This window comes from Trichomonas vaginalis, chromosome VI (genome assembly GCF_026262505.1).
Source record: "Trichomonas vaginalis G3 chromosome VI, whole genome shotgun sequence".
Classification (NCBI taxonomy): domain Eukaryota; phylum Parabasalia; order Trichomonadida; family Trichomonadidae; genus Trichomonas; species Trichomonas vaginalis.
The window spans coordinates 6531295-6546134 of NC_067208.1; the positions used below are offsets into that span (position 1 = coordinate 6531295).

The following is a 14840-nucleotide window of genomic DNA, read 5'->3' on the forward strand; positions in this document are numbered from 1 at the left end:
CCACCTTGAATACAGCGTGAAATAAACTCTCTTGGTTTATTTGAGAGGTCATATAAATTTCCATTCGGGAAGTACACTCTGTTCTCAAATAATTTGTTAGCAATTGAACAAATGCTAACGTAGTCATAAACGTTTAAATCAAATTCTTTCAATATGTCATTGCGGAACTTAACAAAACCTTCTCTTAAAATTCTTACATCTTGTTTGCAATAGAATGTGCTATACTTTTCTAAGTCGAAGTGGTTTTCATCTATTCTGCAACCTTTGATGGAATCTATGTTTTTCATGAATGTATCCGCATCCTGGATAAACTTACATGCTTCAGAAATGACACCAGTTTTGTTATCATTTGCTAACAAAACACTGCTGTAGTAGTTGTATGGAAATACTTCTTTCGGTCCTGTTTGTAAGTTAAACATAGCAGGAAATAGTTTAAGCTTCTTATTTATAACACTGTAAGAGTCTTTTATAATAATTGCCCTTCCTTTATATAAGCCAGTTATTTGCATTGTTCGTGAACCTTTAATGATGGGAGTTCCTTTCACTTCTGTCATGTGTCTTAAGATGAAGTTTATATCATAACTGAGGTTATGGAAATATATTAAACTCTTGTCAGGAAGTCGCTCCAAAAATTCTGTTGCACAGTTCTGACCCCAAATGCTTTCACTCACTGAACCATCTTCACTGTCATAACAGATGTTAAAAGCTTTATGAAAGCCGTCTGTGCTACACTCAAAGTCAGCAAAGAAAACATGCTCAGGAATGAACTTACATTTAGCTTTATTTACTTCTTTTGACTCGGCTTTCTTCTTCAGTTGTACACAATACTTTGGAGCATATGTCAAATCTTTAAATGGTGCAAGGTTCTGTTTATATAAGTCAGTCGTATATGTGAAAAGTTCTCCATAAGAAATAGGTTCGAAATATTTGCACTCCCACAATGTTTTCATAACATCCCATAACGGTGTTGTTCTATCATAACGAACTACATATTTGTTCTCTCTCTTTGTATAAATCTTCATCTGTTTCTCAATGTTCATTCCACCACACTCCTTCAAGATTTCTATATAGTTGCGAATGAAATATGTTGTCATTGGTAATCTTTCATTTAGCATGTAGTGGTCTTCAACAAGAAGTAAGTCAATAGTTCGAATAGTTTTACATTCTTTTGGTATGTATCTCTTTATTTCATTATGTCTTGAGTCATTGAAGTAACCAATGGTAACATTAAATGCTATACTTGTTGCGTCAGAAATTTCTTGTACTTTACTTTGAGGAAAGTCTCTAACACGAATGACTTCACGCATGTGGTCAATAGTTTCTTCATTTACTCCAGCCTGAATGCAAGCATAAACGAAACAATTGTCTTCTGTCATAAGTGCTGCAGTTCTTTTGTTCAATTCATTGAAGATTTGGTAGCGCTCAAGATTTATAGGTAATGTGCAAAGATACTTCCAGAACTGACCGCTTCTCTTCTTATAAAACTTCTTTTCGCCATTATCTTTCCAAAAGCTTTCTATAAGTGCTGGGTTTCCTGTTTGCTTAAGAGCTTCCAAAATGGCTTTCTGGTCATTTGTCAGTGTGCTTTCATCTCTATATGGTCTCTTTTTTGGTTTGCCTTTCTTTACATCTGACATCGTTAAGCCTTCATATTCTGTTAAATCATACATCTTTATTTCGGTAAGATTCTTTATGTTTGTCAAGAAGAAGTCATAGTGCATTTCAACAATACCTGCAGCATTTGCTTCTATCTCTGATATAAAGTTCTCCTTCAAGAGCTGATGTAGTAATGTTCCAATATTATTGAGGTTTAACGTAGAACATTCATACTTTCCACCAAGTTTATAACATACCATCCATCTTTGTTGGGAGTTTATTTTAATCTTCTCTAAGAGTCTCATGAAAACCTTACCGAAATGTTTGTGTAAGTAGTCTCTGTTTGGTTCATCTAAAGCTTCGATGTTAAAGTCAATGAGTCTATTGCCTGTCTTAACATTCCTCTTCCTATTCTCTTCATCTTTCTTTAACCATCTCTCACCTTCTTTTGGTTTGTCGTCAATGGAACGAAGGACATCGTTAGCTTTGCGAACTTGTTCTATAGCGCTCTTAAACATCTCTCTTCTCTGTTGTTTCAGTGTGTCGTCTCTTCTTCTTGTTTCACCAACGTTTGCATTTGTTATGTCACACATTTCTCTTCTTACTTCATGAGGTACTGAACGTCTATGATATAAGTCAATAGCAACGTCATTTAAAGGAAATGCTCTTGCATGGACTTCGTCCTCGCCGCGTTGCGGCTTTATGAACTCATGAATTCTATCATAACTTATTGCACCATTATAGTCATTGAGGATGTCAGCGAGTGCTTTTTTGTTTGTCGCGTAATGTTTTGCTACTTCTATGTTAGCTTCTGTTAGAAGTTGTTTTATTTCCGAGTGTTCTAACTTAGACAACTTCCGATACATCTTTAGTAGGAAATAAAAAAATATTTTTTGAAAAAATAAACTTAGAAAAATTATTTCTTTCTATAGGGTGTCCAAAGGTGTGTTTAGCACAAACCTGAATACTGCGAATAGAAATAAACAAGTTACATATATATAAAGTTTATTTAAATATAATCACCATTGGATTCAATCACGCGTTCGCAGCGATCGATCCAGGCTTGAAAGACACGCTTTAAATCATCATGAGAAAATTGCTCAAATTGCTCTCTTACAAAATTTTCAAGATCATCTGGACTCGCGAATTCGCGTCCTTCAGCTCTCTTTTTTAGCGTGCCGAATAAATAAAAGTCAGAGGGTGCAATATCAGGTGAATAAATTGGGTTTGGAACAACTTTGACATTGTTTTCCACCAAGTAATTCATTACCTTATGACTTTTGTGAACTCTTGAATTATCAAAATGAATTGCAAACTTTTGTTTTTGTTGTTTGGATTTCTCAAACTCATCAGAATTGATAATTTGAGTAAGAACATTGTCAATTAGATACTGAGCATTCATCGTATTAGGTTTTTGAAGAATATCAATTGCGATGATGCCATTCACGCCCCAAAAAACCGACAACATCATCATTGGTGTGTCAATTTTTTTCTTCGGGAATGTTTGCGGATTTTCATCCTTCGGGATCCACATGATTTTGGCTTCTGTTGCATATTGAAACCAAGACTCGTCCCCTGTTACTAAAAAGCGAAACTTCTTGGATTGGTACGCACCCAATATAGAGAGGAGCTCTTTCGAAGATTGGACTCTAGATTTTTTTTGAACTGAATTAAGGTTGTGCGGAACCCAACGTGTATACGCTAGTTTGTAGTTCAAATAATTGTGCAGATAATAACTGACTGTTGTACGTGGTATCTTTGTCATCTCCTCTATCCTTCTGAGTGATGCTCTTGGGTCTTCATCTAGCGCTTGAAGAATCGCTTTGATTTTTCTTTGATCCGGCGATTTTTTGTCAATTTTTATGATGGGCGCCTTTTTGTTCATGAAGTGATACATCCTAACATGATACGTTACAGTGGAATAGCTAGGAGCATCCATACCGAAGCATTTTACCAATGTCTCGTAGATTTTTTTACAGTCTTTGCATTTTTTTGCAAGAGCGAGGATGTTTTCTTTATGATTCATTAAAAAAATGAAAAAAAAACGCCAAAATTTCCCGCGAAACCGCCTCTTGTCTCAAAATTCATTTTATATCCCGGCATGGCGCCAAAATACAACTTACTCATCATATACATAAATTCATATTTTTTATTATATATTTATAATCAGCATATATCTCCTTTAATAGTCTCATATAGAGCGCTGTGCTAAACGCACCTTTGGACACCCTATATATTTGCCATTCCGAACTTCGAAAAGATGTTTTATACCAGCATAGAATTTTTCTCTAGAGCTTGGTCTTATATTGTTTTCATGACAATATTTTCTATATTCTTCATATAAAGCCTTTTTTTCATACATTTCATAAGGACAATCTAACCAGAATAGCGCATATCCATTTTCGTTATCTAGGTCTCTACATGTTTCTTCTGTTTGTGGAATTTCGCTTTCTTCTGTTTGTAGAATTTCGCTTTCTCTATTTAGTTCTATGTCTATATATTGTGGCTTAAAAAGATGTGGGCAAGAAGGGTCTGGCACTATGTAAAAAGTTAATTTTTCTGTCATCTTTCCTATCGGATAAAAAATATTTTTTTGAAAAAATTAGATTAGATTTTTTTAAGTTATTTTTCAAAATAATTTAATATTTTTATTTTAATGAAACACATGCAAGATTGCAAGTTCTTTTCATACAATGCTCTCGCTACTGCCATCAAGAATGAGTTCAATAATGCTTCAAATGTTAATGTTATCTTTAACAAGAAGTTTGTGAAAGAATCTAAGTTTGGTCAGTATGTCAGACCATTAGCTATCGTCATTGACCGCAAACGTTATACTTCACAAGAGTTAGCAGTAGTTTTGAAACAAAAGAGTTTTTTCGTGAATGTCAAAGATACTCATTATACTGTCATAAAGAACTCTAATATTGACTTCTTCAGTATTGCTTTAAATCTTTCCGAACAGAAAGAATATAAGAAGGGTGAAACATTTGTGAAATATTATCCTTCATCTCTGAAGACAATAACGAACAAAGATGTTATACAGAAATTCTTACCAAAGGTTGAAGAAGCTTCTATTGACATTGACGAAGGAAGTGAAATGGTTGAAGAAATAGACCCTGAAGCTTTATAAGAAAATATATTTTGAAGAACTGAAGGTGTCACTACGTCACCAGGTTAATTAACTTCTCTTAAAATTACTGACAACATGACATTTAGACAACAGCAAAGGAGGAAGGCATTTATGAAATATTTTTGTATAAAATTCCAAACAGTCAGTCAGTCGTCATTGACTGACTGTAAAAAATAATTTCAAAGCATTGAACAAAAAATTATTTTTGTTTATTCTTCCTCTTTGAAGTTGTCGAAATATTCTGTTATTTTTTCCTTCAGTAATGGTAAGTCTTCTTTGAATGTAAGTATTGTACAACCTTTAATATCATAATGTGTTTGAGGTAACGTATCTTGGACTATTTGTTTCACATCTTCATTTGGGGTCATTGAAATCGGTAAGTTTTCACGATAGAACCAGTTTCTGTCAGATTTATATATTTTAGCTAAGTCATAAAAGCTCTTGTTGTTTCTTCTGACTAAATGCAACATAACCATGTCACTGTCTTCTTCATTTTCCATCTCTTCAGTATATATCAGATACTTATAACTCTTTTCCTTTCCTTTTGGTACTGAACGCGGTATTCTTTTCTGTATGCTTTTGTCTTTGGATTCAAGCTTGTTTTCCATCTCTTTTCTCATTTCTGTATGTAAATCGTCAAGAAGTTTGTAAATATTCCAAGCATAACGTGGTGAAGCCCACATTGCAACAGCATTTACAAGAAGTCTATGTACATAATATCCTCTCAAACCGTTTGGCAATTTTTCACGATTTTCATAGAGTTTTGGCGACTGGGGTTTTTCTCCCACTCGAGTTTTTGCGACTACGGGATTTCTCGTAGTCGAATTTTCAGCTTCATTTAATAGTTCAATAGTGCTTTGGTTCCTAAACCAGTCTTGTGGTTTCTTATTGTCGGGTGCAAAACATGCTGTCAAAATACTTTGCATTTGGTACATGTCGTCTTTGACTGAACGAATGAGACGTAACTGTTTGTTATACTGTATGTACTCGTATTCTTCATTTATAGCTTTATGGACTATAACTGTTGTTGTGTTCTCTGATGTTGACATTACTGTCTTTACATACAAAATAAAAAAATAAATAAAAATAAAACTAACTTTATTTTTCTAACTAATGAAATTCATTATTTTTGCTGAATTCAATAAAAATATATTTTAGGGTAGAAGGTTAGATCTAACCCGATATCTAACCTCATTTCTACCCTCATGAATTTTCATGAATTTTATATATTAATGTTTTCGTTAAGCCACTTTGTGCCATCAGTCAGTCAGTTAATGAAATTTACACCAAAAATAATTTTTAGGGTAGATGGTTAGATCTAACCCGATTTCTAACCTCATTTCTACCCCAGTTATTTTATAACCGTTTTACATGGTAAACGTTATGAATTCGTGAGACTCTAAACAGTTTTGTAGCTTCTATTTCTTCGCTGAGGATATCAAAAATTTTAACAATGCCGAAAGTTTCTTTATACTTCTTCTTGACGTCAGATAGAAGGAAATCGTCAGCAGTTGGATAGTTTTTGTTCAGAAATGCTAACATGTCCATTTTATTTTCTACCGGCTTCTCTGCCTCCCTCTTTAAATCTGCATAGTTGTTTCTCATACGTTCTATCTCTTTTACTGAATAGTTATATTTCCTAATTGCTGCTTTACATTTTGAACATTGCGGATTCATTTTTGCGTTATATTCTGAAACCTTACCTGCTAAAACAACTAAGGCGTCAATGGTTTTCTTTAAATCTGAAGCAGTTGGTTTTATCTGTTCATGCCATACCTTACCTCTTCTGTCTTTATCTCTTATCTGCCATACACATTTTGCAACTAATGAAACAAAGTTGTCGTATGTCTTAAACTCCCCCGATTTATATATGTCAGAGATGTTCTTATATACCATGTCGCAATCTTTGTCCATAACTTTATGGTTGCAATGATATCCTAGAAACTCATAATTTACTTTACGTATGAATTTCTTTATTTCTACTGAGTCAGTTGGTTTCACTTCTATTTCATCGAATTCAGGAATAGTGAGCTTTTGTTGTTGGATTTCAGGCAATTTGGGTAAATGGTCAATAATGTCCTGCATGTCATAAAGATATTCTTCATTTTCTTCATCCTGTGCGGTACAGTCTAAATTACTTGTTAAAAGTTCTTGCTTTATCTTCTGGATTTCTGTTTCGAAAGTAAATGAAGAAGGAATAAAGCTTTTCATCTCTACCAACATTGACGTAGGATTCATGACTAACGAGTTTGGTGCTGTAGTTGTGGACAGAGTCCCGCCGTTCGTGGCTTGAATTGTTGTTGTGCCGATTGTTGAAATCATATCTTTTATACAAAATAAAAAAAATAAATAAAAATAAAACTAACTTTATTTTTTCTGTCTTAAGGAAATTCATGAAAATTCGTGAGGGTAGAAAAGAGGTTAGTTATCGGGTTAGATCTAACCATCTACCTTAAACATTATTTTTGGTGAATTCAGCAAAAATAATGAGTTCATTTACTCACAATATTTTTGGGCAAAACGACCCCAAACTTTTAACTTCTTTTCTGCAGTTTCTAATGCTATCTTAGCGAGTTCATATTCTCTAAATTCTCTCTTTAAATCTTCTTGTTCCCATTGGTCTAGTTCGTATGGAGAATCTCTATAACCATAACATATCTCACGTTCATGTTCTAATTGTTTTTCGCACATTTTTCTAACTTCTTCTTCAAACAAATGTTTAGCATTCTCTACTGTATCTTCGAGTTCTTCTTCATCTAACTTCTCATGAACTTTCTTGTCTATGGAGTCCATAATATCTTTGACATAAAATGCATACTTTACAGAGCACCATTCAGCAACAAAATGAACGAGGTCAGGATGTATGTAAATACCTTTGAATTCATTTATAACACCCTTAGTAAGCTCATAAAATGCTTGTTTTGAGGTTGAGCCACTTTTGGCTCGACCGTATTCTTTCAACCAAAACTCAAGAATTTCCTGCATTTTAGCACTATTGAGAAATCTGTTTAAATGGTTTAACCTTCCCGCTTCTTTTGCCATCTTTGTTGCATTAATGTAACCATCCTTGTCTCTACGTAAGACTTCAATACCGTTATAAGTGCCTTTTGTGAATGTTTCGCCATTAGATTTGTTCGTGAATGTTTTTGCTTCGACTGACATTTCTGTTCTTACATACAAAATAAAAAAATAAATAAAAATAAAACTAACTTTATTTTTTCTATCTTAAGGAAATTCATGAAAATTCATGAGGGTAGAAATGAGGTTAGATCTAACCTTCTACCCTAAAAATTATTTTTGGTGTAAATAAATGGTACCATTAATGATATCATGACTGTTCTCGTTCATGTCTGATTTACATCTAATGAAAAAGTTTAGAAGAATTTTCTTATTCTTTCTGGCTTATTTTTGTCTTTCCAGTACTCCCGCTCTAATGGTCCCAGATGTGTTGGCTTCGACTCTCTCAAGTTCTTAGATGGTATAACATCTTCAACGCCTCCTTCATATCTTACTTTATAAGTGTCATCGTTTATGTTATAGCCAAGTATTTCAATAACCACTCCTCGCTTTGCTTCGTCAATGGTTTCAGCAAGTTTGCCATTACTACTTTCGACTAATTTATGACGAGGATAAAACGCAATAGAGTCGTCGGCAGCTTTTATAAGATATCCATTACCTTGCGTAGAGTCTACGATATAATAGTTTCTACTTAACCTTAAATGTTTCTTTGTCAACGGTTTGTCGTCAAGAACTACACGAACTTTTGTTCCAGGAATGAGAGTAAATTGTGTTGAATTTCTGATATTTTGTGTTTGACTTCGTTTCTTTTGTATATACTTTTCTTCTTGTTGTTGTGTCATTGAATTTGGTGTATGTCCTGTTGTAGAATGTGTTGAGGAATTATATACTTCGAGAAAATGTTTCATTGTTTCTTCGGTAAAGTCTCGCTCTTGATTTAAATCTCTGAGCGTTCTTATGAAGCGGTTTATGATGCCGAGTATGTTATGGTTATGGTCTTCAGTAGTGTAGTGAGTTATGTTATGCTTAATGAGAAAATCTGTGATTTCATTGCTGAGGTATGCACTGTCTTGGTCTGATGTTAAAGTACTTGGGCTATGTTCTGCTACAAACTTTTGTAAAACTCTTAACACTTCACGAGTTCCTTTATTCCTCATTGGATATGCATATGCTTTGCGAGTGTTAACATTAATGAAGATGAGGAATGGTGGCTTTCTTCCTTTCTTACTCTGAACGAGAGTGTCAAATTGGTATGCGTCAGGAGTGTTGGAGTAAATTGGTAAAAAGTAGTCGTAAGGGTTTATTTTTATTTGATGTACAACATTTTTGTCAAAGAACCTTTTCACTTCAGCTCTGTTAGTAAATCCCCAACTCTTTGCAGCTTCATTGAACTTCTTAAATGACCTCCATGGATGTTGTTCGAATACTTCTTTCAAGCTCATTTATGTAAAGTTAAAGATTTTATTCTAGGCTCAAGCGCGTTCATTGAACGCGGTACCATGCGAATACAGTCACAAATGGTGGCATATAATCTTCACCCGAGCCTGTTGGATTTGTTGTGAAAGTGTGTGAATGATTTCCTCCTGGTTCAGTTGGTCGAAAAATCTTTTTTGCTGAATTGTTATAAGATGGAGATAAAACATCATTGCCAGCTTCATACTCTGAGTTGTATAATGGGTGGTCTCTTAATGAGTGGCTATGGTCGCCAGAAAAGTTTGTCGTTCCTGTGTGAGTGTGCGGTGGAAGGTTTGCTTCTTTAATTTTCTTCGAACCTCCTGTTTGCTTTGAATATCTAGCACAGTATAAGAATTTATCTACAATCTGCTTCCACGTACCAAAACCTAAAACTGTTGCTGGATTTGTTGAGTTCATTGACGTATAAATAGAGTCTGTAGGATATAATGTTTGAAGTATTTCAATCTTTAATGTTTGAAGCTCTGTTTTGTCAGCTTTCTTATCATATAAATCTTGAGCAGTGAATTTAACATTATTTTCATCATCCATGACATAAACATTTTTACAGCTAATTTCTTTCTTCGTTGTTATGTTTTCATTCGATGTTAAACCTTGTAGAAAGTTAGGAGGTTTATAATATAATGCATCCCCACCAGTTCCGCCAACCGTTCCTTCAATACTTTCTATAGCAACAGTTGAGAAGGAGTTATGTGTATGTTCTTTGTCTGCTTTCTTATCTAACATTGCTGGTAGTTCATATGCTTCAAAGTTTCTGACATGACCTTCGATATTCATACATTTGTTATTTAAGGAGTTTAGTGTATCTTTTACGCTTGTACTTGGATTCTCTAAAGGTGCACTTGAACCAAGGGTATAGTTCAATATTATGTCGTCTGCTCTAACAGTAGTGAAGGATTCATGTGTATGGTTCTTGTCAGCTTTACTATTTAATGTAGCTTGAAGTTCATTTATATCGGAGATATTGTGTTTATGAGATTTCAAAACTTTGTTCGTTGCGTCAAGTTCATCTTTGTCAGCTTTACTTTTAATAGCATCTTCAAAAGTTATTTTTGCCTTAACTCTCAAAGTAAATCTTGGTTCAACTAATACACCGTTAACAAAGAAACTAGAGGCATAAATTTCATCGTTATAACCAAATACTTCTGGTGCTTTACCTGTGTCATACTGTACAGTACAGTGTATGTCATAACCTTTAACACGAATGTATTTATATCTTCTTTCATTAACATCTTTTGTCTTCACTTTTTCATCCTGTGTTAAATATCCATGGTAGTCCGTTATAATCTGTTCATCTGAACTTATATAATGAACATGGTTTTTATCTGCTTTTTCGGCTAATTTCTCTTCTATCTCATTTATTTCAAGTTCATACCTACCACTACCTCCCAAAGAAGTATTTTTCTTCAGCTCTTGAAGAACGTCCACTTCGCCATCTTTGGTGTCAATAATGAGACTTTGAGTTAAAACCTTTCCTGTCTTAATGGATGTTTGTAAAACTTCTTCTTCACCGTGTTCGGGGTCATGGTCGTCATCATATCTTGTGAAATCAGAGATGTTGTCATACATTAAGCATATCTGTCTCAAAAGTTCTGCTATTTGAAACTGGAACGAAAGATATACAGAATTTTCATCATCTCCTAAAGTCAAGTCTGCTTTCTTAAGTATTTCTTGAATGTATGCAATGAGAACAGAGTACCTTGGAAAATATTCGAACAATATTTCATTAGCTGTTGGTTTTGGTGGTTCTTCTGGAGTTTCTGTTGTTTTAGTTCCTTCTGTAGGTTCTGTTGGAGTTTCTGCATCTCTTGACTTCAATGCTCTTGCTCTCAAAGACCTAAATGTTAGAGCACCGGGTTTTACAAAGGACTTTATAAATGCTTTAATAGTTCCTGGTAAGTTATTGTTAGCATTAAGTAAGTTCCTTATGCTTCCATCATGTACGTCCATAGCACTATGTAAAAAATCTATACTTTTCTTGTAGTCAGCAATAGACTGACTGTGATTTTTTAAAGATTTGTCAATACCTTTAAGCCAATCTTCATGCATGTCTGATACTAATATCATTTGCTTCCTTTAGTGTATTTTGTGCTTCTCGTAAAGTATCCAATCCCGTAGGTGCATTGTTTGCTATACGTCTTACAGTATCTATTTGACTCCTTGTTTCTTGCATCCAACCAGATAAAGTTTTAATAGTATCCGAACCATTTGAAATGAAGTTCAAAGCATTTTTAACGTCATCTAAAGCTTCTTCACCAAGTACTGCCCATATCTTTCCGATTTGGTATTGAAGAACTCCATATGAAGCAGCTGTTAAACCAGTATTTATAAGGTTCCATATCCATGATTTAGCAGTTTTTCCATCCTTTCCATCTTCACCATCCAAACCGTTTTCGCCTTGAGGTCCTTGTATTCCTTGTATTCCTTGTATTCCTTGTGGTCCTTGAGGTCCGGTGTCACCCTTCTCTCCTTTCAGTTCATCTTTATGTTCGTTATAATATTCTAATGTCATAAGGTGTACATCATTACTGCTACCAGCAACGCCGAGAATTTGTTTCTCATTCATGACTAAATTCTTTAGGCATTTAATGTTGTCGTCAAATCGAAAGCTCTTTAACAATTCAATGAGAACATTTAATACTTTCACTAATGAGGCATCTACTGTAGAATTTATATATTGCACCGTTCCATCATTTATGATAGGAACTTTACTTATTGTAATGAATGGGTCATACGTGTTAAAAGTATCGAAATCAATGACTTTTTTAGTTTTTCCATCGTCAATGACTAAATTGTTACCTTCCACTGTTAAAGTTGAGTTTTCGTTTACTAGTTCATGTGCTCTTCTTGCTTCATTTGTTTCATACGCATATGCAGCAATAGTCATATTTTAATGAGAATAAAATGTTGTTCTATTTGCAAAGTACAGACCCAAACGAATACGAGACAGTAAAGCTACAAACAAACTTAGGTCTTCAGAATGAAGCGCTTGCTTTCAGAGTTGTTGACTTCAATACTATCGCAACTTTTGTCATAACAGATGAAACAGATTTCATGGAGATTGAAATAGATGGAAAGAAGCACGAAATAAGATTTCACAATAATGTAGAATATAAGATGGAAACATTAGCTGGAGTGTTAAATGCTCTCATAAATACTACAATAAACAAGGATAACGAAGAAAACTTAATGAATGTTAAACTTATTGCAGGAGTTTTGAAGTTCAGTTATGCGAAGGAGTTTAAGATACCAAGAATGAGTCATAGAGTTCAATTGCTTCTGGGAGCATACCATATGACATTTCCTTTGAAAAGTGTTGACAAAACGATTGAGATGAAATCTGTTCCATACGTATGTTATGGTAATTGTTTGTACATTGAGTCAAAAATAGCTAATGTCACAGGCATTTCAGGAGTTAATAGTAAAGGTTCAGTAGAATATAAATCCTTCTGTTATGCAGTCAATTCAATGTTCATTCCAAACGTTCCTGTCATAGCAACTCATTTAGGTAAATGGGTTCGCATTAGTCCTCATAATTTGAAAGACATGCAATTCAGACTTGTTGACTTTCAAGGAGAGCCTGTAGAACTGAAGGCACCAGTGCGAATGACTGTTGAAGTTGACTTTTTAGAAAATATTAAATGCAACAGCTTACAAGAGAACTCAGAGCTAAAAATATAAAGTATGAATGTTATGTATTAGGTCATGAACTTTGGTTGTTGCTGTTTGATGAAACAAATGAGTTAGTTATGTCAGTCAAGAGAACAGAAAAATATTGTGTTAGTGAAAACTGCACCAAGTCAATAAGATTAGGTTTGCATTATGAAGATGAGTTCGATACTGTTGAAGAAGTTTTGGATAGATATTACAAATTGCTAACTTGAAATTTTTTGACTGACGGCGCAAAGCGCCAAGACCGAAGGTCCTGACTGCTTTAATTTACTAAAACATATTTCAAACAAAGCTTATATTCTGTTGAAAGTTTTGTATATTCATTCGAATATTTATACTTAAACTCAACTCCTGTAGTTCCTGGTGTTTCAATGATGCGGATGTTACCTATTTTCATGAATAATGGAGTTTGACCACAGCATTCGATTTCAGGGTCGAGATAGTCAATGACACATTGTTTCCCTGTTATTCGTGAGATAACATTTTCAAGGTCCTCCTTTGTTAGAATTATTTGGTTCTTGCTTATAAGATTTGTCAAAAGCTTCTTATCGTCTTTGAGTAAAATTGTTTGGTATAACTGAAGAAGGTAATGGTCTACGTTATCTGAAGGATTTGTTTGAACATTTGTGTAAGGGTTGTCGTTGGCTTCTCTTGAAAGAACTTGGTCCAGTGGTGGATACTCTAACTTAACATCTGATGTAGCGTTAGCGTTTGAAGCTGTGTTTAAATTCACCGACTTAAGTTCTGGTTCTTTTTCTTTCAAACACTCCGAACTATAGTTCTTTATGACAATATTGTTTGTCGTTCGTGAGTCAACATTTGATGTTGGTTCAATTGGAATATTAACGGCACCAGCTAAGATGGATTTGCTTCTCATTTCATATAGAATAAAAACCTTTTATATGTATGAAATGAACAATATACTCGACAAGGGTTTGAATGTAAAGCTAACGAATGAAAATATTGTTGAATTCACTGAGACAGGTGCTGTGTATAAAGATGTAGAACTACTGAACAAAAGAGCTAAGGGAAGAAGCAGGAACATGAACAAAGGGTGGAAGCCTATAAAAATTTATGTCAATGATGGCTCAGGAGGTTCAAACATAAAGTATGCAGAAAGTTATAGAGTTTATGCTCTCAAAGGTGAAAAGCCTTCATTTAAGAACAGCTATTCTAACGCATATCCTCAAAAGCTAACGGATGGGGAAGTGGATGATATGAATGACAGCAAAAATATTAACAGAAATAGCGACAGAGATGCATGGAATTTGTTTACCATCAGTCAATTGAAGGTTAAACTTTAAAACAATGTTGGTCGTTCCCATGGAATATTTTTGACTTTAATGGTATTAGTCATGATATGAATCTCAAGGTATGAACGAGGAGAGATGAGAGACTTATATGCTTCCCAAATTTCTTCAAAAGGTAATGTTATACCTGACTGTTTCCAAATGAGTTCAATATCATAGCGTGAGAAACCTTGAAAGATAACGAAGTCAGTTATGAGACGTTTTATGTTTAAAGCTAAAAACCTCCATGTTTGCATAAGTATTGCTACAGTTAAATGGTAATGTCTGATTTTAGTAATGATGTTAGCTAATGGTGAGTCTGGTTTTGACACTAAACCTTTTCCGGCGAAGTCGTCACAAACTAATAAAGTGTTTGATGGATATTTTTTGAAGGGGTATTTTGAAAGTTTTGACAGAATGTAGTTTGTAAGTCGTTTCATATCGTAAACTCCTGAGTACTGACGTAAGTGGTGTTTGTCAATAATTCTTTCCATCTCCTCAGAAGTCTTTTGCATTCCTGACTGTATAAATTCAACGATGACATAATATTTTCTCTTACGTCGAATGTAACGTTGAAGAAATTCAATGAGTTCACTGTCTGGAACTTTAACGACAGAGGCTTGAACTTTTGACATAAATGTTTTCGCTGTTGAGTCCATAGA

General features: G+C 34.2%; 9 protein-coding genes and 1 pseudogene across 10 annotated transcripts, besides 2 other annotated features; 2 read left to right on the forward strand and 8 right to left on the reverse strand.

The window, feature by feature from the left end:
* Positions 1-14840: part of a mobile genetic element that runs on past both edges of the window.
* Positions 2526-3828: a mobile genetic element.
* On the reverse strand, positions 2606-3732 carry TVAGG3_0816950 (annotated as a pseudogene). Its single transcript has one exon. A coding segment is annotated over exon 1 (1127 nt).
* On the forward strand, positions 4253-4726 carry TVAGG3_0816960 (uncharacterized protein; the record flags this gene model as incomplete). The annotated part of the gene is made up of 1 exon (XM_051247861.1): positions 4253-4726. One exon carries the CDS (start codon positions 4253-4255, stop codon positions 4724-4726), a length of 474 nt encoding a protein of 157 aa, XP_051083336.1.
* On the reverse strand, positions 4936-5775 carry TVAGG3_0816970 (KilA, N-terminal/APSES-type HTH, DNA-binding family; the record flags this gene model as incomplete). The annotated part of the gene is made up of 1 exon (XM_001297349.1): positions 4936-5775. The coding sequence occupies one exon, from the start codon at positions 5773-5775 to the stop codon at positions 4936-4938; it is 840 nt and encodes a 279-aa protein (XP_001297350.1).
* Positions 6083-7048, reverse strand: TVAGG3_0816980 (organellar and viral DNA polymerase type B; the record flags this gene model as incomplete). Its single annotated transcript, XM_001297348.1, has 1 exon — positions 6083-7048. One exon carries the CDS (start codon positions 7046-7048, stop codon positions 6083-6085), a length of 966 nt encoding a protein of 321 aa, XP_001297349.1.
* TVAGG3_0816990 (uncharacterized protein) lies at positions 7223-7888 on the reverse strand (the record flags this gene model as incomplete). The annotated part of the gene is made up of 1 exon (XM_051247862.1): positions 7223-7888. The coding sequence occupies one exon, from the start codon at positions 7886-7888 to the stop codon at positions 7223-7225; it is 666 nt and encodes a 221-aa protein (XP_051083337.1).
* Positions 8150-9186, reverse strand: TVAGG3_0817000 (integrase core domain containing protein family; the record flags this gene model as incomplete). The annotated part of the gene is made up of 1 exon (XM_051247863.1): positions 8150-9186. A coding segment is annotated over one exon (1037 nt), but the record flags the coding sequence as incomplete, so codon positions are not given.
* TVAGG3_0817010 (keratin-associated protein family) lies at positions 9227-11167 on the reverse strand (the record flags this gene model as incomplete). The annotated part of the gene is made up of 1 exon (XM_051247864.1): positions 9227-11167. The coding sequence occupies one exon, from the start codon at positions 11165-11167 to the stop codon at positions 9227-9229; it is 1941 nt and encodes a 646-aa protein (XP_051083339.1).
* Positions 11536-12104, reverse strand: TVAGG3_0817020 (organellar and viral DNA polymerase type B; the record flags this gene model as incomplete). The annotated part of the gene is made up of 1 exon (XM_051247865.1): positions 11536-12104. A coding segment is annotated over one exon (569 nt), but the record flags the coding sequence as incomplete, so codon positions are not given.
* TVAGG3_0817030 (uncharacterized protein) lies at positions 12122-12898 on the forward strand (the record flags this gene model as incomplete). The annotated part of the gene is made up of 1 exon (XM_051247866.1): positions 12122-12898. The coding sequence occupies one exon, from the start codon at positions 12122-12124 to the stop codon at positions 12896-12898; it is 777 nt and encodes a 258-aa protein (XP_051083341.1).
* Positions 13152-13766, reverse strand: TVAGG3_0817040 (uncharacterized protein; the record flags this gene model as incomplete). Its single annotated transcript, XM_051247867.1, has 1 exon — positions 13152-13766. One exon carries the CDS (start codon positions 13764-13766, stop codon positions 13152-13154), a length of 615 nt encoding a protein of 204 aa, XP_051083342.1.